The 26630-nt window shown below is 44.4% G+C and overlaps 4 protein-coding genes and 1 pseudogene across 25 annotated transcripts in view; 2 read left to right on the top strand and 3 right to left on the bottom strand.

Moving 5' to 3' along the window:
• The window catches only part of LOC129603091 (uncharacterized), a 506300-nt gene that overhangs the window by 102619 nt on the left and 377051 nt on the right, over positions 1–26630 (bottom strand). The window lies entirely within an intron of this gene.
• Positions 316–6169, bottom strand: LOC114847226 (L-amino-acid oxidase-like; annotated as a pseudogene).
• On the bottom strand, positions 7626–13609 carry zcchc4 (zinc finger, CCHC domain containing 4). The gene is made up of 13 exons (XM_029142762.3): positions 13409–13609; positions 12970–13088; positions 12808–12890; positions 12421–12693; positions 12130–12210; positions 9388–9460; positions 9162–9312; positions 8724–8824; positions 8496–8617; positions 8337–8412; positions 8196–8247; positions 7911–8058; positions 7626–7829 (listed from the first exon to the last, which is right to left on the bottom strand). Exons 1-13 carry the CDS (start codon positions 13491–13493, stop codon positions 7706–7708), a joined length of 1488 nt encoding a protein of 495 aa, XP_028998595.1. The 5' UTR covers positions 13494–13609; the 3' UTR covers positions 7626–7705.
• Positions 9499–12325, top strand: si:dkey-219e21.4 (zinc-binding protein A33). 3 transcript variants are annotated; one of them, XM_055502820.1, is made up of 7 exons: positions 9499–9651; positions 9927–10172; positions 10314–10409; positions 10512–10748; positions 10842–10861; positions 10947–11077; positions 11159–12325. In XM_055502820.1, the coding sequence occupies exons 2-7, from the start codon at positions 9972–9974 to the stop codon at positions 11755–11757; spliced, it is 1284 nt and encodes a 427-aa protein (XP_055358795.1). In that variant the 5' UTR covers positions 9499–9651; positions 9927–9971; the 3' UTR covers positions 11758–12325. The 3 variants fall into 3 exon arrangements, with proteins under 3 accessions (XP_055358795.1, XP_028998597.1, XP_028998596.1); XM_029142764.3 differs by having other exon boundaries at positions 9927–10409; XM_029142763.3 differs by having other exon boundaries at positions 9514–9651; positions 9970–10409.
• Positions 15016–26630, top strand: part of ablim2 (actin binding LIM protein family, member 2) — a 55236-nt gene continuing 43621 nt past the window's right edge. For 2 of the 20 annotated variants that reach the window (XM_055502724.1, XM_055502731.1), the window contains exon 1: positions 21250–21489. In XM_055502724.1, coding sequence (XP_055358699.1) covers positions 21459–21489 — 31 coding nt within the window. In that variant the 5' untranslated portion in view covers positions 21250–21458. Of the gene's footprint in view, positions 15336–21245; positions 21490–24815; positions 25021–26630 lie in introns of those variants that run through there. The other 18 variants (XM_055502743.1, XM_055502716.1, XM_055502766.1 and 15 more) reach the window with 13 other exon arrangements.

Genomic DNA, 26630 nt, shown 5'->3' with positions numbered 1-26630 from the left:
TCCTTTGTTTTCTACTAGTTTACTTGTGTAATCTTTTGACACTGACTGGTTAACAAGTATGGTCTACATAGCTTCAACTAGTTAACAAGTGTGTTTTTTCCTTTTAAGTTTATTACTGCACGTCTTGGCTCCCTTAAGTTAACTAGTAAGGATTTTTGTTCAACTAGTTGAACAATTAACTAATTGTTGCCTGACTACAAATAATAAAACTAAACAAATAAGAGAACAGAATAAAAGCACTGCAACTACAACAATGTGGGTAAATAAAAAGGGGCTGTCTCATATTCATGAACTCTGTAATAAATATGCATTGACTTTGTTGCTGTGGTATGTTTTTATTCGGCAGCATTATTAAGCAGGATTTAAAGCTAAACATTTACATGTCACCAAAACCATAAAAGTCCATTTTAAGATGAAACTGAAGGTCACCATTCACCTTGAAGAAAGTCATCATTAACACAGAAGCTCCAGTATAAGAATACATATGTGTGTGTACAGTAATGTGATTTGCAGAAGAAGACTTCAGATGCATACAGTTGTATCCAAGTAAACTACTTAGTCTTACTTCTGTCATCTACAAGGGATAATGCACATTTTTATTTTTAAGAGAACACCATCCATGTGTGTCTCTGTAAAGGGGTAAAGAGTAAGTGATTACCTGTTTTTTACTTCTAAACAAACTGTTTATGTACAAAGGTAGAAAGCAGCATAAAGCAATTACCATTAAGTAAATGAAGATAGTGGTGAGTGGCACCTTTGATGTTTGAAAAAATGTTTGTATGCTCATTTGTGTGGGTGTTCGCTGCTTGTATGACTTATTTTAACAAATGCAATGGTATGATTTATGACAGGAGCGTCTACAGCAGCATTCAGCTCTGACAAGGTTAGACGAGATGGTATTTATTTAGGACTCGTCTCTCAGCTCTAGAGCTCATCTCGTCCTGAATGTGAATGTGCTGCTTTGCTAATGTTGGTCGCAGCCCTGATGGCAGATTTCATGGCTGCTTCGATCCAGGCATGAGGGAAGGCTGTGTGCTCCCCAGCAAAGTGCACGTGGCCCTCAGGGCGGAACAGCTCGCTGGCGTACTCTAGATACTGGTACGGGGTGAAGAGAGCGAAAGCACCGAGGGAATACGGATCCGAGCTCCATCTCTTCACGATGACTCCGGTACAGAGTCTCCTAACCTGCTCACCATGGATCTTGGCCAAGTCTCTCAGAGCCAACTCTTTCAGGCTGTCATCACTGGCACCATTGAGAAGAAGCGACTCATCTGACCAGGTGTAGGAGGCCAGGAGGACGCCAATGCTTGGATTTTTGGGGAAACTGTGACTGGGGTAGTAGATAAAGCGAGAAGGTCCGTCTGTGATGCTCTTTCCACCTCGAATGCCATCATCTTCCCAGAACTTCTCTCTGAAGGTGAGGATGACTTTGGTGGAGCTGTCATAGTGGACCCCCCTCAGAGCCTGTTGCTTCTTACCAGATAGTGGTGGATCAAATTCGATAAACTGTGATGCTTTGGCGGTGGTGGTGACCAGGACAGCGTCAGCATCAAGTTGATGAAGAGAAGACTCTGAGTGATATGTAACAGTCACGCCATTTTGTCCCTGAGTGATACGTTTGACTGTCGAGTTGAGGAGAATGGGGACATTTAGAACCTCAAGAAAAGCCTGGGGGAGAAGGTCAGAGCCACCAGTAACTTCCTTATACCTACACAAAAACAGATGCAACCAAAAATGTCACTGTTCGTATCTTGCATCAAATTAGACAAAGTCAAAGTTACGTCCTGCACAGTCATCATGGACCTGAGCTGGAAATGCTGCGGTTTAGAATTATGTCTATGTCTAAAAAAAAGGACGGACATTGCAAGTTTTTCAAACAACACAGAGTAAAAAAAAGCGTATGCAGCTGTAATACCTGTGTTTAGTCACATCTTTTACATGTGGCAGGTTATTGTAAGATTTCATACAGTATGTCACCTGGTCGCTGGGTCTTTCAATTCAGACCAAATGTGTATGTGTATAATGTAACCATTCCTTAAGTAGCATTTATATCTTTGTCATTGAGCTGAATTAAAAAGCTTAAGGACGTTTTCAAAGATTTGCCTGAAGGATTAGTGATTTTGCTGCAACCTCTACTACGCTCACTTTAAGAAAGGGAACACTGACACCATGCTCAAGCCAGTACTTCATGACATCCCTGGTCAAGCTCTCAGAAAGGTGTGGATCAGCTGACTGAGTTCTGCACAGACAGCTTTAACCAGTCCTTAGCCAAGGCAACTGTCCCCACTCGTTTCAAGTCTGCTACCTTTGTTCCAGTGCCGAAGCACTTTCCTGCAACAGAACCTGACAATTTTCGTTCAGTCAGACTCATTTCTGTCATCACAGAACACCTAACAAACATGTTAAATATTGCTTGTTGATGTCAGCCCAGCTTTTAACACCACGAGCCGCTCCTGAAACTGAAGCAGCAGTCATCAGCACGTTTCTGTCTAATTTGGGCATCCTCAAACAGACCACAGTCCGTCGGACTGCACAGCACCACCTCCTCTAGTCTTACCCTCAGCACTGGGGTTCCACAGGGATGTGTCTTGTCATCTATGCTCTCCATTTACCCATGACAATAACCTGGAACTCAACACCAAGAAAACCTTTGTGGATTTCAGACGACCTGGTCACACCCCTGCTCCCATTCACATCAACCAAGCTGCTGGTGAACTGGTACCCAGCTTCATGATCCCCAGAGTCCACATCTCTAAGGAACTCACATGGTCTCTGAACTCCTGAACAGGAAGGAACAACAGCATCTGTTTTTTCCTGAGGACCATTAAGGGTGAAAACTAGGGACTAGTGTTGACAAAATTAGCACATGCTAACACGTTCAAGCATTACATCTGACCATTTAATGTATATGTGAGGTCCATATTGAATCATTCAGTCAATCAACTATTATTGCTGGAACCCAACTCCCCTCACTGAAGAACCTCTTTAGCAAACGCTGTACACAAAGGATGGGGAGCATCATCATAGACCCCTCTCAGACCTCACCTGCAGTACACACTGTTACCTTTGCACATGTTTGCACTACTGTACATATTGTACATACACACTACTCTGTACATGAATGTACAGTACAGTACATTTATGTATGTTTGTTTTACCTTGTTATCTATTTGTAAATAGGCAATTCATGGACTTGTGGTTAGATGCTAATGCATTTCATGAACTTTGTAAGTGGACCTTCCATAATGACAACCTTGAAACTAATGTAATCTAATCTACATTCAAAGTGTCTCCACTGAAATACTTTAATATGAGAACAGTTGATGTTTGTTGGGAATAACAAACTGGGCCTCACTTCACGGCGTCACTGATGTCAGCCTGGTAATAGAGCATCTCACTCAGCGCCGTGTACATGAGGCTCTGCTCATTCAGCAGGTCTCCAATCATCCTCACTGCTTCAGGGCTCAAACACGTTTCTTCTTTCAGAAAGTCCTGTTGGTGATAAATGGAATATATGATACGTTATCTGCACTAAGACAAAGGTGAGTCACATGATTCCTTATGATCTGTAAGAAATCGCAGCACCTTCACAGAATAACGGCTATATTTTCGCAGTGCAGGCAAGCAGCCAAAAATTTTCACTTCATCTCGCACCTGCAACACAGGAAAATGAACACTTAAACTTATGAACACTTATAAATATTAATTTTTGCTTTTATGCCGAGGAGAAAGTGATATAAAGACTATAATGGATAAAGCTGCTTTACTAGAACAAGCAGCAGTTGGGACAGTTTGCCTGCTTATTGAACAAAAGCCTGATCTGAGGCACCAGAAGCGACAGTGAGGAACTGTACCTTTCCCAGGGCGTGTTTCAGCAGGATTTCAGCGGTTTTCCCTTTTCGTCGGATCGTACATTGTACTTAAGGATGTCAGGGTTTGAAACCGCTGTCTGTGTTTTAACCTTCTGTCCATTAACCAGGACAAAGGTGTTGTTGTCAACCATGATAAAGTCGTTCATTTGGACGTGCAGGTGATCAGCAAAGTAGTGAAGGATCCTGTGGACAGAGGACGGTAGGTGAGACTGTGGAGGACATAACGTAGTGTCTGTACTGGCCCAGTGTGGGAGGAACCAAGACTCCAGTTCCTCTACTTACTTGTGGAACTCTGGGAACCTCATGGCCCCCAGCTCAGCATACCAACCCTCTTCTTCATTCCTGTGTGTCTCCACCCGTCCTCCCACGCGACCGCTGGCCTCCACAACGGTCACCTTTTACAAACACATTCATCAAGTACACGATGGACAGAACATGTACTGTAGCAGCACTCTGTCAGTCTCAGGTACCTGGTGTCCTGCGTCCTGTAGCAGTTTGGCAGCCGTCAGTCCAGCCATGCCAGCTCCAACAATCACAACATGATGAGGCTTAGTGATGCGAGGGAGGCCATGCTTTGCTGTGTAGAGCAAGGTATCGTAGTCTGTGTCATGCAGACAATCAGCCAAGATCTGTTTGAGGTTTTTGGTAGCACTGTGGCAGTGGCCCAGTGCCAGTGTGACCAGCAGCACAGCCATGCAAACTGTGAAACCAACAAGTGTTCAAGCGTCATTTGTCCAGCAGCAATAATCATAGTGAAACATTTGTTAAACACTGCATTAATATTATAACATTAATATTGTGCTTCACAATAACAGAATACTCACATAACTGATCCATTTTACTTCACTTTTTCTTCTTTGGTGCCATGAAGGGAAAACAAAACACTTCTTTAATGAATGAATGTGTCCACCAGCTGAGATATTGCTAATCAGAATTCAAATAAAGCCAAATTTAAAGTGACAAATTTTTTCCTACCTTGCGTCTCACCTGTCAAATCTTCAGACCCTACACCCGAAGGGAAATGGCCTCTTTTATACTTCCTAATGGAGGGTGAGTAACTCGTCTTTCTGGCTAAAACGTCAATAGGTTCTTTCTCAGGAACAGATTTTATCAACAACATTGTTCCTTGGAATCTCATGGGAATACTGTAAACATGTAAAAGAAGGGAGTTACGGCCATGACTCAATGGTATGTTATTTATTTAGTTTGGCAACACTACAACTAGTTATATTATTACAGTATTTATTAATTGCTTAAACGCATTGAATACATGACCTGGCTCCTGCACATCTCACAAGTACTGTAGAACACCGAGGAACAAGACATGACCTGTAGTTCAAACACGTTTCATACAGATCACCACCAAACACAAACTCAGCTTCAAGACGACACCCCCGGCTATTGCACATTTTACTCTAAAAGACAACAAGGACGTTACAACTTTTACATTTGTACCATTACAGCAAATGAAAGTCCTCTTTCCATTGTCTCTTTTATTAGTCCATTGCATGAAAAAACAAAAGAAATGGGGACATAGAGTGTGAGTGGACCATGTTCTCCGCCTCCATTGTCAACGCGGCCTTTGGAGCTGTGGACGCAGGATCTCCGGTGCCTGTCGTGGTGGTAATCCTTGAACCCGGTGGTGGACGCCAGAGGTACTGTAAGGGATGCCATCGAGCTGAAGGAGGAGTCCTATCAGGTCTGGATGACCCGTGGGACTCCTGAGGCAGCTGATGGGTACCAGCAGGCCAAGCGTGCTGCTGCCCGTGCTGTTATACAGGCAAAAACTCTGGCTTGGGAGGACTTTGTGGAGGCTATGGTGGCGAGATTCTGGCAAACAGTTCAACGCCTCAGGAGGGGGAAGCAGTGGTCGACTGAGGATGTTATCGGTGAGCAGAAGGAGTACTTTGAGGATTTGCTCAATCCCCCCGACACACCTTCTGCTGAGGAAGCAGAGGCAGGGGCCTCAGAGGTGGACTTCACCCATCAGCCTATCACCCAGGCTGAGGTCACCGAGGTAGTTTGCAAGCTCCTCTGTGGTGTTCATTATTTATATGGACAGAATTTCTAGGCGCAGCCAAGGACCGGAAGGGGTCTGGTTCAGGGCCCACAGGATTGCGTCTCTGCTTTTTGCAGATGACGTTGTCCTGTTGGCGGCCGGACCTCCAGCGTGCGCTGGGGCGGTTTGCAGCTGAGTTGAAGTGACTGGAATGAGAATCAGTTCTTCTAAGTCTGAGGCCATGGTTCTCGTGGTTTTCTCTATCAAGGTTGGAGGAGAGCTCCTGCCCCAAGTGGAGGAGTTTAAGCATCTTGGGGTCTTGTTCACGAGTGAGGGAAGAAAGGACGGGGAGATTGACAGTTGGATCAGTGCTCCAGTAATACGGTAGGTGATCTGTCATGGTGAAGAGGGAGCTGAGCCGAAAGGCGAAGCTCTCAATCTACGGTCAATCTTCTTCTACTTCCGCCTCTCGAGGAGTGCAGATGTGTTTTCTCTCTGCTCCCACTCTGCTTTTGCTTGCAGTGTCCTTGTCTTATCTTTTTCTGAGCACCCTGATCTGCTATTCTGGAATAACATTTTTGAACATGGAGCTAATCAACTGGTCACTCAGCGCATTGGACAAAATGTTTTCACAAAGGAAAGAATCTCCAGGAGAACCACTCTGCCCCTTGGGGACTTTTGTCTCCGGCTACGTGCAGGACGCGTGGGATTCCTGGTGCCCCGTGTGTCTGGAGCCTCTGTCAATCGAGGATGCAGAGGATCTATTCATATTTTGGACTTTGATAACAGGGCTACTCATGATTGGCTTTGGTGGTGCCCTGCTTTATCGGAAGATTGGAAAGATTGGAAAATCTGCGGCCGGCTCATTGGCATGTCCACCGGCCGTGGAGCTGCAAACGCCGACGGGGGCCATGGTTACTCGGCTGACGGAATTATACCAGAGGACGGCCCGGATTGAAGGACTGATAATTAACATCTCAGCTCGTTCGGATGATTTGCATCAGAGGATGACCCGGATTGAGGGACTGATAATTAACATCTCAGCTCGTTCGGAGGAAGACAAGGGACTGAGGGATAACATCTGCAGACAGACTGAACACTTGGTGAATATGGTGACAGCCTTGTCTGACAGGCTTGAGGAGATGTCACGGGTGACCCATGGTCCCACAAGAGGCGATGAAGCCCTGAGTTCTGACCGATTGGAGTATTGATCTAGACAAATTTGTCATGGATTGTTAAAATGTAATAAAATTGGCTGTGTATTACTCTGTCCCTTCTCCCTCACCCCTCCCTTGTGACTCCCTTCAAGGACAACTGTTGGACTGACCTGTAAACATCTCATACTTATATAACAACACTCCACTACACTGATTCAGATACCCCCCCCCCCCACACACACACACCTTACAGTCTCACTGTCTGCTCTCCGTCCTTATCTATCTGTCCTTAACTACCCAAGAAAAAATTCCAGCAAGGTTTCCCCTTGTACTGTGTGCCACTGTATGTGTGTGTGTTTTATTTTACCGTTTGTACTGCAAATTGCTTCAACTGTCAGACTAGCGCCGGTCAAGCTGGCTGCTGGTGGATGGATGGATGGATGGATGGATGGATGGATGGATGGATGGATGGATGGATGGATGGATGGATGGATGGATGGATGGATGGATGGATGGATGCTTATTACTTTGTGTTTACAGGTTTTATATATTTAGACACTGACTCAAGTACAAGTACACTGCTGCTACCTCCAAAAATGTGTTCCATTGCATAAAGTGCTCATTTTATTTCCTATTGTGTAATTTTATTTTACAACTGCACTGCACAATTCCTGAGGTCACACAAACTGAGCAGCCCTCTTCTTTGCTCTGTGAGCGGCTCCAGACTTCCTCTTAGCGTCAGGCTTCAGAGGAGGATGATGGGATGCATTTTTCCTTGCTCTCTTGGCACTGGACTTGTGACTGGAGGGGAAGCACATAGATAGATACATGTTAAGACGTGTGACTATTGAACCTCGCTACATAGAAAAGCTCCCGTCTCACCTGCTGATCCTGTGTGCGTCTTTGAGAGGGCAGGATTTGTGCCGGTGCTTCGTGCTGCCGCAGTTAAAGCAGCCTTCTTTTCCTTCACTGCGTCCGCACGGGTGGTCTGGGAGAGCACAGCGCCCGCAGGACTGGCAGTGCCTCCAAGCTGGGAGGGAAAAATGTAAAGACATGTGTTAATAGAAGAAAGAAGCTTAAGCACTGATGTGAAGGCTGTCTGTTGAACCGACGTGTCTATCAACGTTTTCCTTATTACTGCATCTGATTACGTATACATTTACTTACATGGCTTCACACATTTCTGACATGTTGGGCAGTGCTTCCATTCACGACCGTCCTGGAGACGTGCACAGAAAAGAACTACGGTAGTCACCATGTTGAGCCTTTAGCAGTTTTATGAAGTATGTATAGATTCAGTGTTTGCACCTTGGACGGGCAGGCGTTGCATTTAGCACAGTGTTTGTTGAGGGAGCAGACGTATCTCTCACACACAGAGCAAAATCTAGTGGGCGGATACCAAGTTTTCATCATCTCTTGACACAGTATAGTAAGACACCACCTGGTAGTTTATATACAATAATATACCTGTAGCCCTCCTCTTCAGGAAGAACAACATCTCTGGGACAAATGTTGGTGAACAGTCTGACTGGAGACTGTTTCCTGCCCGTCTTCCCGTGTTTATACAGAGGATGGTTGTCATAGTCCACCTGATCAGAAACAAAACCAAGCATTGACTTGATGGTTTATAGTCCTCACAGACTAAATCTAATCTACATGTAGCTGTACTATTATTTTCTGTAAAGGCTACTACACCTGGTAGTCCAGCATTGAGAACGAGGGGAGACACGCCAGGATGCGGGGCTCAAAGAAATACGGAAAGATCCACATCATGGGCATGTTGGCGCTTTTGCTGTCTACTCACACAAACAGAAATACGTTAGTAGAAACACTGCACAATTCACAATTCTGAAACATTCACTGGAAGCTGAACACATTGCATTTCAGGTAAACACCATTTCATTTGGCTCTACTTTAAAGCAGCTTGTTTAAGTTGGTTTAATTTCATTTAACTTTATTGTGGTTGACATTTTGTCAGTAGAGCTCTGTTCTAATTTGAGCCCATGTCTCAGTTCCTATTTTTCCATTTATGATGCTGTTAATGTAACATTCAAGAAATTCCTGTTATTTCTGTCAGAACTACATTAAACTACAATCATATATAAAAAATAAAGAGGCTGCAGTGACACTGACCAGAGCTCTGCAGCTTCCTCCACGTCTGTGAGATCAGTGAGAAACTGTGGGCCAGAGGTTTCACCAGACCCCCAAAGGGAGGGTCAGCCACCATCACCACCTTCTCCCCATCGGTCTCCGTGAGGAAAGAACACAGAGCGGACCTGGAGGCCTGACAGCACACAAAGCTTTGTTATGTGAGCCTGTTTCCACAGAATCCAGTGGCTGGAATTTGACAGAGCCCTACCTCTCCACCAAAGAAGTGATGGTTGAACATGTTGTAGTGGCAAAACTCCTCCTGGCTGTAGAACTGAGCGTACCTGAAACAGAATCACATGCTCTGCTCAGGCTGACAACCAAGTGCAGGTTCCAACGAATCCTGGGGTGTGTATCCTACTGGCGATAAGGTGCGAGTGTGAGCTACAGGCTGCAGCATGTAACACATGAACACACCCACGTTGCACATTCTTCACTAAAACGACGGAAAGGGCGACAGAAGGACAGATCTCAGGTAAGAAAAACTAAAAAAATGATTTCACCATGTTCAAGGCGTAGATTTAGTGGATGGATATGCTGCTTTTCCACAGGTCAGTGTGCAATCACCAAACACCTAAACAGAACCCTGCACGTGTAGAATAAGGAAATGTTTAAATGCTAAACAAACAGGACGCTGTGATAGGTTTAGTAGTGAAGTGCTCTGCAAATAAACTCACAAAAGATGTGTTTCACAGAGATTCAAAGCACCTGGAGAACCTTTACTAGCTTTTTAACTGTGGCTTGTTACAGGCACACGTGTGACGTTCGCTCCTTCTTGCGTTTGTCCTGTAAGACATGGCAGAGAAGTCGTCCCAGTCTGTTGGTGACGGCCAGGCCGCGCTGAGTGGTCTCACGCTGCCATCTGCAGGCATCCATGGTGTACAGCAGGACGGACAGAGCTTTGCGCTGGACTTCAACAGCGGTGGTGTTGCTCAGCCTTTCCCACGATCACCAAAGCTACAGAGGAAGGTGGCTAAAGCTGCACAGCCCTCGAAGGTAAACACACCTGGAGGTGGCACCAGTTCTTGGTCCTCATCCTTATTCATGACATCGCTCAGGTCATCACATATAAAAACTATATGTATTTACTCCAAAGAAAATGTGGCCAGTTTACTGGGCTGTAACTGTGACCTACAGGAGCAGCTGTCTAGATGTTTGGAGGAGCTACAGGCAGAGAAATCCAAGACTGAGGCCCACATCCAGTCTCTAAAGAAGCGCAAAGCCGATCTCTGCGTAAGCATGTGATTAGGAACCACCGATACTTAAATAAGACTAAACCAGGGCTGATGACATCAAATCATCTGGTGACTAATGCGTTCTCCATGTTCCTTATAGAGAAGAACTGATATGATGAAGCACCAGGTTCACGACTGCTTTGAGAACATGAGGGCGGTCCTGAAGAAGGACGAGCAGGCCATCATGGAATCGCTGGACCTGGACCTCAAACGGACCAGAACCAGACTGGACCAGGTTTTGAGAAACTGGAAACAACACCAGGACAAAGTCGGCAAAAGCATCAGCAGCACCCAGAGAGCACTGAGCAGCAGCTGTGCCGCAGAGGGAGATGGGAAGGTTTGAGTCACGTTTAGTATCACATTAAAAACAACAGAGATGACGCTGCCTTAGTGCTTTAATTCAAAAGGTCTCTGTTTGTGTCTCCTCCAGGGTCACACTGAGAGTCTAAGGTAAAGTGTGATACAGTAAAACATAAGGTTTCTGTCTAATGATATACAGCTTTCTGTCTCACCATATCTGTAATCACGCCTCCAGCCCCAAGAGACCAGACGCCTCTGAAAAAGATATCAGGTTGAATGAAGAGAGATTTGAGAGACTTCTTAAAACTTTATCCTCCATTTCTAAGAGCCTGAAAGCCCAACTGCAGAGGAAGACTCTTCTGTTAGGTACTGAAGGGATGATGTCCACACCATCAGTGAAATAACCATTAGACTTTACAATATGCTAATGATTCGGTTTCTGTTCAGATTTCTCCCCTGTGGTGATGGACAGACACACCTGCCACAGTCACATCACAGTGACATCAGAGGGGCGGGCCTTGACCTACTCGGGCACCGCCCGCTCAGCTCTGGATCATCCTCTCCAGTTTGACAAGGTGTGCTGTGCTCTGGGCGCGTCTCCTGTGAAAGCCGGCACCAGCTACTGGGAGGTGGACGTGCGCTGCTGCTCGGCCTGGGCCGTGGGCGTGACCTACGCCAGCCTGCATAGAAAGAGCCGGGACAAGGGTGCCAAACTGGGCCGGAACAGGAACTCGTGGTGCGTGGAGCTGCGTAACAGGAACCTGTGGGCCTGGCACAACGACCGGCACGTGGTGTGTCACGGGGTCGGACAAACTTTGCTCAGGAAAGTGGGAGTGTGGGTGAATTATGACGAGAGCCAGCTGTTTTTTTACGACGCAGACACCATGACTGTTCTGCAGAGGTTCTCATCAGCCATTACCGCGGTGTTCGACAGGGCTCATCACCAGTTTACCGAGCCCTTGTACCCAGCTGTTCGCTTCCTGAGGCCGTCGGAGAACCAGGTGTGGCCAAACCACCTGGAGCTTTGCCACTTTAACGCCCTGTGATGCAGTAATGTGGAATCCATCTGATGTCTTTCTCATGACAGTGTGTGTGTTCTTTACTGGGGTGGAAGGTTGTGTACCTGAGAACACGAATGACCTAGACACAGTACTGTGTTTACAGGCTGCTTCACACACGGCAAGCTGCGCCACATATTCTACACAAGCACAGTATTACTTTTTAGCCATAACCTGTGTACAAAGATGCGATGCAGATCCTTATGACATGGATATCTAGGATTCACTTTTTTTATTTTAACATTGAATAATGCTTAGGATTATGGTAGGTTGAGTTTAGTTGTGGTTTCAGATCAGTTACAATTTACTGTGTATGTATAGCATGTAAACACTGTGTTAAATGACATAGGACAGGCTCACCTGAAGTCAATGTCCAGCAGTAGACACTTGATCGGTTTGTGCTTTTGCTCCAGGTTGCGCAACTTGATGAGCTCCACGAGTCTGTTACAAAAACCTATGATCACTACAGATGAAAAACTTCAATACAATTATTTAGTATGTATACAGTGCAAAAAGACAAATTAGAAAAAATAATAAAATAAAAATATATTGTATATTTTCTCTAATGTTATTATTGCTATGGAGAAAAAATCTATCCTGCAGTAGCAAATAAGACAAGCTGAGCGTCGTCCAACTCTGTACCCGTCTCACCTGGGTGTACCCACACACAGCACCTTCCCGTATCCCAGAGCAGCTACGGTGTCAAGCAGAAAGTGCGAGCTGCGGTCGGTGAACAGGTACTGGGCGTTGCTCTTCTTGTTGTCCAGAGGACGCAGCAGCACACTGGGCCGCCTCAGCTGGGCGGCGGTGACAGCAGCGACTCTGTGAGAGGAGTGGGCGCCATGCTCCTCTGGCAGGAGCAGGATCTGACAATCCTGACAGAATTTCTTGTCGTCCAGTGGGAGGGGGGCGAACCTCCTGAACCTTCATTTTGTCACACGAGAGCTCTGAATTAGGTCATTTTGGTGTTTTAAATACCGCAATATGCCGTCTGTTTATACTTAACTGTACTCAAGTATTGTGTATTAGAACTACTACCTGGTACAGTACTCCTGGTGGCTAAACGGTGGTTTCTTTCTCTGGTTCTGTGCTTCTCTGTCCAGCAGTCGAGCCTCTGAAACCTTCAACGAGTAAATTCAGTTGCCAAATACAAAAACATGCATATTGTTATTCAAGTGTGATGCATATAACTTACTGTACCTTTTCATCTTCCCACTGGAAAAAGCTGCAGTCTTTTCTGTCTCTGCAGGCTGAGCAGGCATAAAATCTCCTGCCTCTGTCTCCTGCTTTGCCTCTTTTCTCGAACAGTAATGTTGGACCTGGTAACACGAGCGGGACTGGTCTTTATACAGAGCTTCGCGGACAGTAAAGTGGAAATAATTGTCAGTTTATACATCATTTTAATTTATTATCCTTAACGCGACCAATGCAACAATGCTGAAACAAGTGTGTGTGTTTATGTTTTTACTTATATATATTGTGCTGTGCCCACATGCCGAATTGGTAACAGCATTATATCTGTTACTGTGATGTTCATAATTCTATGGTTCAATTTGCACACATATATAAAAAACTACAACAACAATGAGACGTGTGGCTTCCTGACGCAGTTCGGTGCTGCCGTACGTCTCATTCCTACCGTGTAGACAGCTTGGCGCTGTGTTACCGTCCTCTGGTAGAATAACCTCGATTCCAGTGTCGTCGTTCTCCTCGGTTACATCCATATCGGCAAAATTTCATACAGGTACTAGATCGGTATAAGCTTTTATGTCACACGAAAGGCCAGTCTAGTAGGTAAACACCATGCCGCACTGAGTCGCACAAACAGTGACGTCACGAGTACTTTGTCGCAGGAAAGGCTTGTAATACTAAATATCAAAACGTTTTGACATGTAGAAGAGGTTTTATTTCAATCACTTTGACCAAACCACTGGTTTACACGTGAAGCCTGATAAATAAATATAAACACGTCACCTCTTAGCATTCAAAATGCTATATTTCATTTTACGAAGGCCTTAATTTACAAAAAAAGTTGTGTTTTAATGTTAGTTTAGGATTTATTTTATATTTCTTTTTCAAATAATGTAAAGCATTTTAGGTTATATATAGCTGCCTAAAACATGACACGAGGAAAAACGGCTCAGTTTTTTTTTTTATCAAGCAGATGTGTTTGCAGTGATGGCTCATTTTCCATCCTTCTCCTTAAACATCACTGACCCAGTTCATTTTCTGTGCTACAATACACAAAGAACACACAAAAACAAAATGAGCAGACTGCGTCTCTGCAGGTTGGAAGAAAATTAAATCAAAAAGCAATACACTGAATGCACCGAATTAAAAAAATTACCCAGACTGGTTTCAGTGCGAAGCTTTATAAAAGGTTAACGCTTTAAATTTGAGGCTGCATCTTTTACACTGCAGTCCGTTCACGGTGAACAGCTTTGTAGTCCGTCACCAGCCGTATGCTGCTCATTTGAACGGCTGTTTTTATTCCTAAAGACTACACCGACCATAGATGCGAGCGAAGCTGTGCGCTGGGGAGCGGACTGCTGGATGCTGGAGCGATGCAGAGACAAGGTGTCCGCTGTTATCGAACACAAGACAGGAAAGATGGCGTTTTTTCTTTCAAAGTAAAAGAAGCATGCTGTTGGCGAATAATCGAATTAAAAAAAAAGACATGAATAAACAATAAATACGTGCTAGGCTGAATTTTACCCGCCGTTATTGATGTTTGGGAAACATTCGTTCAATGCTCACAGAACAGAAGCAGACAGTGTTCAGGGACCTTAACATTTACTTCAAATTTAGTTTTTTTTGTATTTGATTAAATGTGTTAGAAAACCTGGTACTGTGAACTACAGCATAAACAAAGACAGGTTACATCATCTGCTCCTCGTGTCAGAACCAAACAGAGGTCCAACCTGTTCTGCAGCTTTTCATTTCAGCCTATAGCTGCTCTTTCTCCTGACGGACCTGTGTTGCCACAACATGTAAAAACGTAATCTATTCTTATTTCTGCGCATCTACAGTATATTAAGTACTTCGTGCTTTATCAGACCTCACATTATTTTACCAGAAACCACTACTTCAACAAGCTACATTGTTAATAAATTCACATTACTATGCTCAGACAAGCTCTACATCTCGCTGCACATTTACCGACCTATGAGTGCAAGCTAAACGCTGCCGATCGCTTTCATTTTGAAAAGTCACGCCGGAAACCGCATTCATTCCTCTGTCTGCCTTCACACCATTCGCATTTCTCCGCCGTGCGCCCACACCCAACCTGCTCCGTCTGCGTCCGGAGCGGCAGCGCAGCCCCGCAGTGGACGCAGGAGATTGTTTTCACAGTGCGGCTGTTGTCTACAGATCTGCGGCCTCGGCACACGGGGACACCGGCCCGGCTCTCTTTCTTGCTCTCTCCATTCATCCTGCCTGGCTGCCATCAACGCTCGCGCACTCTGCGACTGCTGGCACCATCCATGTACTGTCAGTGTGGATAGTGGCTTATTTACTGTGCATCATCTGACAGGAGGACACACCTGAAGGCACCATGAGCAGCACTGGTAAGGTTGTTTTTAGTATACAGTGCACTGCTACTACTACGTTTCATTAGTAAAATAGTGTGACCTAAAGAAATCATACCTGCAACAGTATTGAAATAATAATGAGTGAAGCTGTGCTTATCAAAGATGTGATTGTTTTGCACATATTTGCATAGTCTTCAATTAATTACAACTATATTCCACAGTGTAAAAATTGAGAGATATTGGAGATCCTCACATGCTTTGATACAGGCATCCACCCAAACGATAGGATGCTGCAGGTCTCTTTGAGCTTATCAGGTGCTAAGACACAGTTTCAAATTAGTCCCATTGTAAATGATCGTGATGTGGGCTAATTAGACAGGAGACGGTGGCTTTGGTGGCTGTTTCCACCCTCGTGCTCTCCAGCACCTCCTGCTTTAAAGAGGCTGTGTTGTGCAGCAGGCCTGGCTCCCGGTGGGCTGCTGCCACAGCTGGCTTTGTCCCTGAGCAACATTCAGCAATATATAACAAGAGGCTAGTGTTGATCTGGAGCCCGTTCCCTGTCACAGACGCAGCAATGCACTCTGGGATTTACTGTTCGTAGGTTAATAAATACATATTAAATGTTACTGCACATGTTAATTCCTAATACAGCTCATGTAAACGTGGGGTGTGGCTGTAAATACAAGCTCATGGAGGCCACAGAATGACACTAATCTAAGGTTTTTATTACCATTTGAATGAACATTGTCCTGATAAAAAGTCACAAATTACGAGCTTGACAAAAAATATTAAAAATAAATGTTAGCAATGCTTTAACATGTCAGCTTAAGTGCTAAAACTGAATGACTTACTGTAACATGTATTAATTATTCATATTTATAAATAATAAATTTGACTAAAACATTATATTCACAAACAAAGAGGTAAAGTATCTTTATTACTAAGGATGAATACTAACCTGAAGCTAAGTTAATATTGAACTAACTCAACATTAAAACTGCAATGATTGCAAATGAGTGTTTTTATAATTGCGGCATTTCAAACTTAATAAAAAAGTTTCATAACAAATAATATTTGTGTAATGGCCAGCTGTCAGGCTAGCCTTGTATTACTTTAGTTTTTTTGTGCTATTGCTTTATATAATGAGCTGAATTATTAGACAGTTGAACATAATCTTTAATTAGAAACAGCTATTTTTTATTTACTTTGTATAATTATATAAATAACTGTTTTCTGATAACTGATCTGCTATGAACTAACACTGGCTCTTGTGTAGACTATAGCATTTCATTCATAACATGACATTAATTAGGGTTTTGGAGTATTTATGCGCTGTATAGTGTGTTTATTAATCTCTGAAAGCTAAGAGAATATCTTATGACGTATTTCCTCCTAAAATTCCTGAAGGGAGCTTCTAAACTCTTATGAGCTGAGATCTTTTAGACACTTGAGAGGTTCCTAAGCAAAGGAATGTAACAGTAGAGCATTAAGCACTATAGACATTAAATTCAATGCACTGATGTTTGAGGTCGATAACCTTGGACAAGCGCTCACATCTGAAAGCGATCGCAACAATGAAACATTTGGCAAAGGAAAAAATGCAACTGTGACAGCATTTTACAGTCTCATCACTGTTCATATTGTTCTGAGTGCAGACTACAGACTGACCAGCAATCAGCTGTTGTCAAAAGGCTGAGCCAAGCATTAGACCACTAATTACCCTGCTCTCTGTGTTATCTCCTAATGCACGTTGTTGTTGTTTTAATATTATAACAAGTACAGTAAACACGGAAGAGGGGGGGAGAAAAAAAGAGAAGGGGGGGGTCTGTAAACAAGGACCTCAGTTTCATGGCAATCACCATATTTACATGACTTCATATAAACATTAACGCTGGCTGGTGCCTCCTGCTGTAATTACTACAGGAAGCTCAGTCATGGTAGTCTGCAGAGGTTAGCAGTGTTCACAACATACATCCTCGGCATGAAGGAAGCAGTTATTTCACTCACGTCTGTATGGAAATACACTATCATTCACTGCTAGGACTCCCAGGTTGGACTCAGAGGTTATGACTCCTACGTCAGCTAAGTTGGGTCTTTCTGAGTTTATACTATGAACGTTTGTGAATACAGCCTTTCATGTCTAGCGTGCTATAGCATGGCTGTGGACAAAGACTGGGTCAACTGATGAGTCTGTGTGTTCCAGAAAGGCTGGATTGTCAGAGACCAGTTGAGGCTCGGCACCAGTGCTGGAGCTGCTAATGAGAGTGCTGCAAGTCCTCTCAAAGTCCACACTGTGGAAATTCATTAGCGCAAGGCTGTGAACCGGGAGAGGGGAAACTGACAAACAAGGGGAAATTGTTTTTTTTTTTTGCGATAGAAACATGACCTTTCACCTTTTGGAGAATGTTGGCCGGATGCGTGAGCACACTACATTGTTACTTCACATCACTACCTGTGTGTGATGACAGCCGGTCTCCACATGCCCAGCTGTGAATAAACAGTGTCAGGTGTGTGTGGGAAGAGAGGCATCCAGTTGGATTATACAGTAGCTGGCTCAAGCTAAAATTGAATTCATTCTTCTCTGTCTGACAAACTTTGTGCGGTACATAGGTTGAGTTTCAGGAATTTGACTTGTGGCATCAGGTTACTGTAATTTTAACTTTCTTTGCCCACCTGCTCTTTACTTTTATGTTTGTCTCATCGCCATTGTGCATCACCGTATTTACCTTGACTGGTCCTAGTGCCTGAGTCTGACAGACTGTGTGTCAATGCTATAGTGTTTCTAAACTCTACCTCAGCTGTAAGCAACTGATGACAACAGAGGAGTGGTGCATTCACATGATAAACACACCCTAAGTGTAGTGTGATTATTATGCAGGGCAGTCAGCATTCTTTTCATTCCGGCAAATATACTTATGCTTTATCTTTTAGTTTCAGTGGCTTCAGATTATTGACAGGTCTTGTGTTTAGTTATGTGCTTAACTGGGATCCATTGACAGGTTGAGCCCCTTCACCACAGGGAACGATTATCAGTGACTCAGGATGGAGGATCGAAGAATAGCCTGTTAACTCCAGCCCAGATTACTGCCACAGGTCACATACGCTGTGATCAATACTGTTGTCAGGCAGTTTTGTGTCCACTGGTGCTACTTTGGTAAAAGTCCAGCAGTGAAACATTGGTGCGATCATTGCCACCTGTTCAGCTCTGAATCACTGATCAGTCTGTTCTCACAGCCTGAAGCTGTTAAACGAACGTTTCGCACTCTTCCACCAAAACGAGAAGACACATATGTGATTAACCTTTGGCAGATGTGACGATGTTGTGCAAGGAGACGGCTGATTTCTGGATTCTGAAACCATGATGCAAGAAACGAGGTGCAGCAGTGTGTCAGCGTTTTAGTTTGAAAGACATGAATCTCAACATATGAAGATATTCTGTGTTTAATTGTGAAATGCAAAATCTGTGAAACGAATATAAACCTTGTAGTAATGAACCTAGATCAGTGCATTCCCTATTACACTTAAATCCCGCGTTATTATACGCAGTATGTAGTATATTTGGTAGAACTGGGTCCACTGGGAATCAATATCAGTACCAGTAGCTGTAACTGAGCTTGTGTTGCTGAAATGAATCTGCTGGTGGGCAGATCCAGACTGGAGTCAGGCTGCGACCACAGCTCTGCTTACTGGGATAAATACTGGCTGACCTCACTGCTGCACACACACACACACACACACACACACACACACACACACACACACACACACACACACACACACACACACACACACACACACACACACACAGTAATTAAGCAGGCAATGTGGTGTGGGCCTGTGACATTTCCCTGCAGCCTGCTGTTTTAGAGCTCTGATGAAGGAAGGACTGACCAGCCTACGTTACATCAGCTTTGATGCCAGCTGTGTTGTCACGTAGGCTGGGAGACTTTGAGGGAACATATTTAGAAACAAATAACTAGCTTAGCTCAAAGCAGAAAGCACATAATTAGATAATAATAACAGTTGGTAACGTGTTTCGTGTTCCTGGGTCAGACTTTATTCTTTCTTCCTCTTCTGGTGAATCTTACTGTGTTAAAATGCTGAGGTGGTGACATTTAAGTGTTACAGCAGCCATCAAGGTCAGCCATGCATTTTTCAATGAGCTGTAAAACACCCTGCATACAGAGTTACATTACAGGCTGCATTCGAGGAACTGTAGCGCGTCGATGGAGCCCTGCAGTTGTGAAATGAGCTGGCATCAGAAGGAAGTTGTTGATGAAGTGGAAAACAGGACAAGGCGATGCAAATCATGGCTGGTTATTATATTACTATCTGGGTGTGACTTTGTAATGTGATTTGGATGTCCCTAGTCCCTGAATGCCTCACTTCATGAGTATTAAAATAAATGCTTGTCCGAGTTCTGATTCTACAGTAGTTTGGCAGCGTACAGTGGCTTTCAGTGCGTCCCTGTGTTTGCACAGTCACATTCTCACATTAATTTAGCTTCTCTGCAACAACACTATGATGTTGTATCTACTGCATGAAATTATATTCATACTTAATTCATATTGAGCAGTCAAGTCATTTTAATTAGCCACTGCTGTCTATTGCTGCATATTATCTGAGTAATAAGCACCTGTCAAACACCAATTATAAAAACAGACCAAGTAATGAGATTAACACAGGCATTGGCTTAAGACAGGACATGACTTGTCTCTTATTTGAGTCTCTGCCATCACTGACTCTCTTCTGTCTACTACGGCCTGTAGATGTCTCCACTTAATCGCATGCGTTGATGATGATAAACCTATTGGTGGGACCTTTTGTCACATGAAATGCGAATAATCAGTGTGATGCTGCACGTCTGTTGTGGGGTCGTCTCTTCTTCTAGATGATTTTTGATGCGTCACGTCTTCACCTGTGTAATAGATGCGTGTATCCAGACTGCATGTACCAACCAATCAGAGCCAGTTGGCCCCTTCTCATATTGTGGTTGATTCAAGCCTGGAGTTTATGACGTACGTCCCTATAATAACTCCACCATTTTAATGTGATCAACACATGCTGGAGCTATATATAAAGACTGTTGACAGGAAACAGGACACGTTGTTCGTGGGGATGTTCAAAAGGATGATGAGGATGTGTGCACCTACCCCCAGAGCTATGGGATTCTGAAGCAGGATCGGGTTGCTGCTGTGTGCAGAGGAGAGAGACATAAAGATCAATGAGCTTCGGTGAATTATTCATCAGTTCACTTCTCCTGAGTGTGTGCATGTTCTCGTGCTGTGATTGATCTTAGCTGAAGGTTCGATTGCTGTCTGAGGTGGTCCAGGGTAACTGGTTTCATGTTTCCATCTTTCTTTATTTCCTTTTCTCCTCCTTTCATCCCTCTCCTTCCTCACAACTGCAATTCCATTATTTCTTTTTAATTTTTAATTCTGTTTTTCATTTTCCCATTCCTCGCTGTTTATTCTCTGTTTATTGTCTTTTATCTTTCCACCGTTGATTAATTCCCTTTCATCTATCACTTTCTCTCCTCTAACCCACTCTTTCTATTCCTTTTATTTCTCATCTCCTCTCCTCTTCCTCCCTCTTAAATGCCTTTCCTCTCTGCATTCACCCTGAGCCTCCTGCCCCCATAGCGAGGGAACCAATTAACCAGATTTAAACATCCAAATCACCCTGTGCCACATTTTTTATTAACAAGTTTCCAAGTAGGAGTTTAAATGTGGGTCAGTGTACTGTAAGTGTGTATTTGCTGTTAATTCTCTGCTTATAAAAGGAGGAGCAGAGCTTCCCTGGTGACCACTAATCCTGGACATGGCGCTTTAGTTTCTCACTATAGCGTTGTACTTAGGAGGAGAACTTGATGATTTATGATCAGGCTTTGATATATGACTTGTGATCGAACAAAAGTTTCATGGTGTCTGTCCACATCGCCTCTTACTAAGACACAACATCACACAATTACAACTGGAACATCTTGCTATAAAAGGCTGGTTGATATTCTTACTATGGCTCAACATAGCAGAGGCAACATACTGCAGGGACCCAAGATAGCGGCGGCCGAGGATGAGCAAACTAGACGGAGCAACGAGACAGCGTGTCCCACTTGACCTCCCTCTTTGGTGAGAGCTATAGGAGAGTAAAGCGCGATAGATGCCAAACTGCTTCTGCTGCTGTTTGACCAGTAAGTAATCACTGTCAGAGGCTTGTTGGTGGTTGTGTTGTTGTGCTGTGGTTGTGTCAGTGATCATGTTTAGCTGCCAGGTCCACGTAGAACACAGGCCTTCGACACAATCTGCAACCTTTATTTATGGGAGGAAATTGCCAGAGCCTGCGTGTTGACTGCATGTGTTTGTGGCTAATAAAATAATCATCTTATCAAAGATATATTGAATTTATAACCCTTAGAACACACCCTGCCAACTCATGTGTTCTCCTTCATACCATCACATCTTCTGTCAATCACATCTAACCCTGCCCCCAAATGTAAATATGAGATAAGATAAGTCAGACTTTGATCCCCTTGGGGAAATTGTTTTCTTTACATTTAACCCATACACACACACACGAGGAGACATGTGGGGCGCTCGGGGAGCTAGTGAAAAGTGACTTTCCACACCTGGTGGGATCAACTGGGTTCAAACAGCCAACCTCGCGCTCCCCAGACCAACCCTCTACCCACTGAGCCACTAAAAAGACCTCTATTACTCGCCCTACATTTGTAGTAAACCATATGGGTTTGGTCTCATTTTGTTCATCCAACGTAAGCTACTTTCTACAGAGAGTTTGCCTTTGGACTTTGGATTTGGGTCAGTGGTGCATCGCAGAGGCCCTCTCACACACACACACACACACACACACACACACACACACACACACACACACACACTGATCCCTCCATGGACTTTTGGCTCTGGGCTCACACCTCGTTTCCTTATCCATTATCCTTCCCACCAGTTTTCTTGGTAGTGGTGTGGTCATTTGAGCCTTTGAAGCAAAGCTCTTTACGATGCTCTACTTAACTTCAGTGCTCCAGGATTGCTCTGCATTTCAATATAATGACCCAGTGGTTTCAAGACAGTAAGTGACTTAATGTATATTATTTGCTGAAGACCCCACAAACTTCGCAGTTTGCCTGTTTGTTCCCTGTCATTCGTTGCAACTTGTCCACCTTCATTTGAATGCAAGATGTGTTCCTCTGGAGGTCATTGCAAGACATTGTTGCAAGATGACTGCAAAGCTAAAGCAACAAAAGCAGCAGAGTCATTTTTCAGTCAGTATTTGTCACACAAGGAGACCTTTATTCATACTGCCCTAAAATGACAAAGGCTCAGAGTGGTTGTTTTTGGCATTTTGATCCTCATAAATATCCTTGAGTGATGTGACATTATGTGTCCTCTGTTTTGGTCCTGCATTGTCTTTGTTGGAGATGGCACTTGGCATTGCTGGTGCTGGATGATTTGCATTGCAGATTCCGTGGGTTTCCTCACAAACACTCGTACCGGCTGCTGAGTCACGTGGCAAAGCCCACTGTGCTGTTTCCCCAAAGCTTCCCACCGTTTACTGAGCACTTTCTGCTGGAGTTTATGTCCCAGTGACGGCCAGAGCAGAAAGGGGAGAAGAACTCAGGATGTGTGAGAAAGCGGACAGTGTCAGAGATTAAATGAGGCCACGAGGTCCCTCTGGCATCTGTCTCCTCACTGACAATCGGCTCGTTTTTCACACACTTCTCTGGTACATCCTGTCTGTTATTTTTAGTAGTTTTTAATAACTTCCTCCATGGGCTCCTGCTGGTCTGGCTTGGCTGATGAGATGCCCATTCGCTAAGGTGTCATGGCTTTCATAAAGCTCAAGCTGTGCCTGTCGTCTGCCTGGACGCATCGAGGGACTTGCTTTGTTTCCAGGCCAGTTCTGAAGCTTTTAAGAACAGCTGTGGGTGAACACATTGGTTCGATCTATTGCTCTTAAGACAAGTTGAAAGTCATCCAGGAACCATACATGTGCAAAGTTACAGTAGAACACATGGATACTGAGAATTCATTCTGGAAAGCTTGTTATCAGCTACTAGACTGATGTAGCAGTGGTCGTGTATTTCCAGTGACACATTGTACTTCAGTCATATTCTGAATGTTTGGCACGGCTCCTAATGACTCGGCCTGGTGACTTCACTTCTGTGGGGGTGGCAGTCGTTTTACTGGGGCCTAGGACGTGGAGCAGGTCCAACGCCGTTGCCGTCACCCTAAAGTGACCCTCCACCAGCTGAATGAACAATGACTTCATTGTTTTACTGCACTTCATAATTCAGGACCTCCGTTACGGAACCATTTATTTTGTGCGTTGGCCCTGGAAACGATGTGATACTAGAGAGAAGAGATTTATATTGACACGTAACAGTATGAAGAGCTTTTATCCACCGGTTTAGTCTCCTTTCAGGCTGAATTTGCTTTAACCACCTTGTACAGTGGGTCAACTCTGGCCTCTGAGTGTGAAGATGCATCCAGGCAGTCAGGCCTACTCCTGGATATTGATTAGATATCAGCTCTAATCAATGGTTGGAGTTAAAGCCAGTGTCCAAATTCCAATAAACACAGCGGCTCAGTGGTGACCTTGGATGTAAATCTAGACTAACTGCAGTAGAAGGGCTTCTGGCTGCACTGGAGACGAGCCAGACCACTAAGGTATGAGGGTGGGAGGATGTTGCTGTGTTTACCATGCAACCAGCGTCTAATGTACTGTAGCTGCATCAGAGTTGTTTTAAATGTTTTAGTGACAAACAGAAAACAACATTTTATTTCATTTTCAATTCTCTATGGGCTTTTGGACAGTCTGTCTGGATGATTTATGTCTGGTTCAGATACAGTTGTAATCACGATGAAATTTGTCTTGTTCTTGTTCTTGTTCTTGTTCTTGTTCTTGTTCTTGTTCTTGTTCTTGTTCTTGTTTTTGTTCTTGTTCTTGTTCTTGTTCTTGTTCTTGTTCTTGTTCTCGTTCTCGTTCTCGTTCTCGTTCTCGTTCTCGTTTTTGTTCTTGTTCTTGTTCTTGTTCTTGTTCTTGTTCTTGTTCTTGTTCTTGTTCTCGTTCTCGTTCTCGTTCTTGTTCTTGTTCCTTGTCCTGCTGTTTTTCCGGGGTCAAACTGAAATGGTTAAAGGTAACATTTGTGCATGTACGATCCCAGAAAGAACACAGGTTTAAAAATACAGAGACTCTCTCTTATTATTGCAGCCATTAACTTTTGTTCTTCGGTAGAATAAATCTACATCTAACTGCCAAGTCTCCTCCATTTGCAGTGATTATTTTTCTATCTCATAATAATAATTGCTGCCACTCCAAATATCAAAACATGCTGCTTTAATCTTTAAGGGACTTAAATATAAAGGTGGGACTGGCTCCTGACTGACAGGAGGAGCTGTCATTCTCTTTGAACTGCACACGCTTCTATTTATACCAGACGTGCAATAACTCAGAGAGAAAGAGAGAGAGAGATAGAGAGACATAAGGAGTCATATGACCTGCAGCTCATTCCACAGATAGTGACGGACAGACTGCTCACTCCATGCTCCCATCTATTATTACACCATAGCTGCAGAGAGCTCGGACGATGTTTCACAACTCTATGAGAAGACTTTGAATAGATTTTGCTGGATTTTGTTTATAATTGCTATCACAAGAGGACACATTGGTGCAAACAGCTGAATAACCATGCCAGAGGAAAAAGGTAATAATGGGCTTTAATAGACTCTACGTGTGTGTGTGCGTACGCGTGTTTGCGTGTGTGATCACCTGCAAGCGCATAGCTAATGATTTGCTTACTGTATGGACCCAGGAGCGACCTTTTGACTGTTCGACCCGTGTCCCACTGTAAGAAGCAGGTTGTGGTCTTACTTTTAAACTTGCCAGTTCCTGTAGGTATAATTGTCGCTCACGCGTTGACACCGCGTGTCAGCGGTGCTTCACCTCCAGCTGCTGTCGTATTATGCAACGTTTTGTTTGAATCTGCTCCGTCAGTGGGAGCGTGAGCGCCGAGCCTCCGCTGCAGGTTGATTATGCTGCCACATTTCTGGCAGCCGCACTGTTTTCCTGCTCGCATCGCTCACACTGGGAGCTCGGCCATTTGGGCGGCTCACGGCAGCGCGAGGGGCCCAGTTGCTGAGGAGAAACGGGTGCGCTGCCCCTGTTGTGATTTACACCGGGCCTGTGGTGTTACGTAATCCATCCACTAGGGCTTGGACATCATGGAACTTACTGCATGGGACACTCCTATGGAGTTCCTTGAATGCACTTGCCTGTGGAAGTCAAGAAGATTTCAGCAGCATCACAGCAAATTAACTTCATTACTCGTTAAAGTGCAGCAGCTTCTACAGTCTGATGGGTTGATTGGGTGTTGATCATAAATCCCCCAGGGTTGTGACGTATTGTTGCTGACCTGAATGTGTCTGTTGGTTGGGCAACAGACGAGGTGGATGCTGACGAAGTATTTGAAGGGATACTAATTCACATTCCACCCCTGACCTGTTAAAGCAGTAATAGTGAATGCAACCGCATTGCTGGCGCAAACCATAAAAAGCACAAATATGCCGTCTTCCTCTGCAGCCTCGTTAAATCCAGCATGCCTCTGCCTCGAACACGTGGGGTCGTAGCGGCGTTCGCACAGGCCCGGCAGGTGCTGCGGTTACAATGTGACAGGGCTCGTAAAAACGTGGTGCGAGGCCTCGCAATCGACAGACACGCCCACGCTCCGATCCCGTGCCTAATACATAACATACTGTACACACGCTGATGAGAGACGAGGCTACACATAATAATTACCTGGATATAATCATGCCAAAATGCACAACTTCAGGCTGCGTCCCGGTCCAGGCCAAGGGCGGTGAATCCTGGACATGATGTCACCCCTGGCTGGCTGTCAGCAGCCGCAGCGACGCCGTCACTATTCTGAACCCTCCAGTAAACAAACCGTCTGCATGTCTGTCAGTTTAGCAGCATTAACCCCGCTGGCATTTCATCATTCTAAGAATTACCCCCCGTGACTCCTAACAAGAGCCAGAGATGATGGATGGGGACATGTGTAATGTAGTTATTTTTATATGGGGTTATTTTTATGTTTTTAAGCAGGAGGATATAATGATTTGTTGTGAACTATTCTCAGAGAATTAATACAGATGCTGATAGCGTGATGTTTGCATCCAGCTGCAGCGCTGCTGGCCTCTCTCTGCCACATTCCAGTGTTCCTGCTCACATAGCTACGCTGACACGGTGCTTCCACTGAGAGGCTCTCTTCCTGAGTCATGAAACTAATGAGAGCTCCCATCGCTCACGCTCCCTCTT

Source organism: Betta splendens, chromosome 2 (assembly GCF_900634795.4).
Source record: "Betta splendens chromosome 2, fBetSpl5.4, whole genome shotgun sequence".
NCBI lineage: Eukaryota > Metazoa > Chordata > Actinopteri > Anabantiformes > Osphronemidae > Betta > Betta splendens.
Note: the sequence above shows the minus strand (reverse complement) of the source record. Positions and strands in the feature narration are given on the sequence as shown.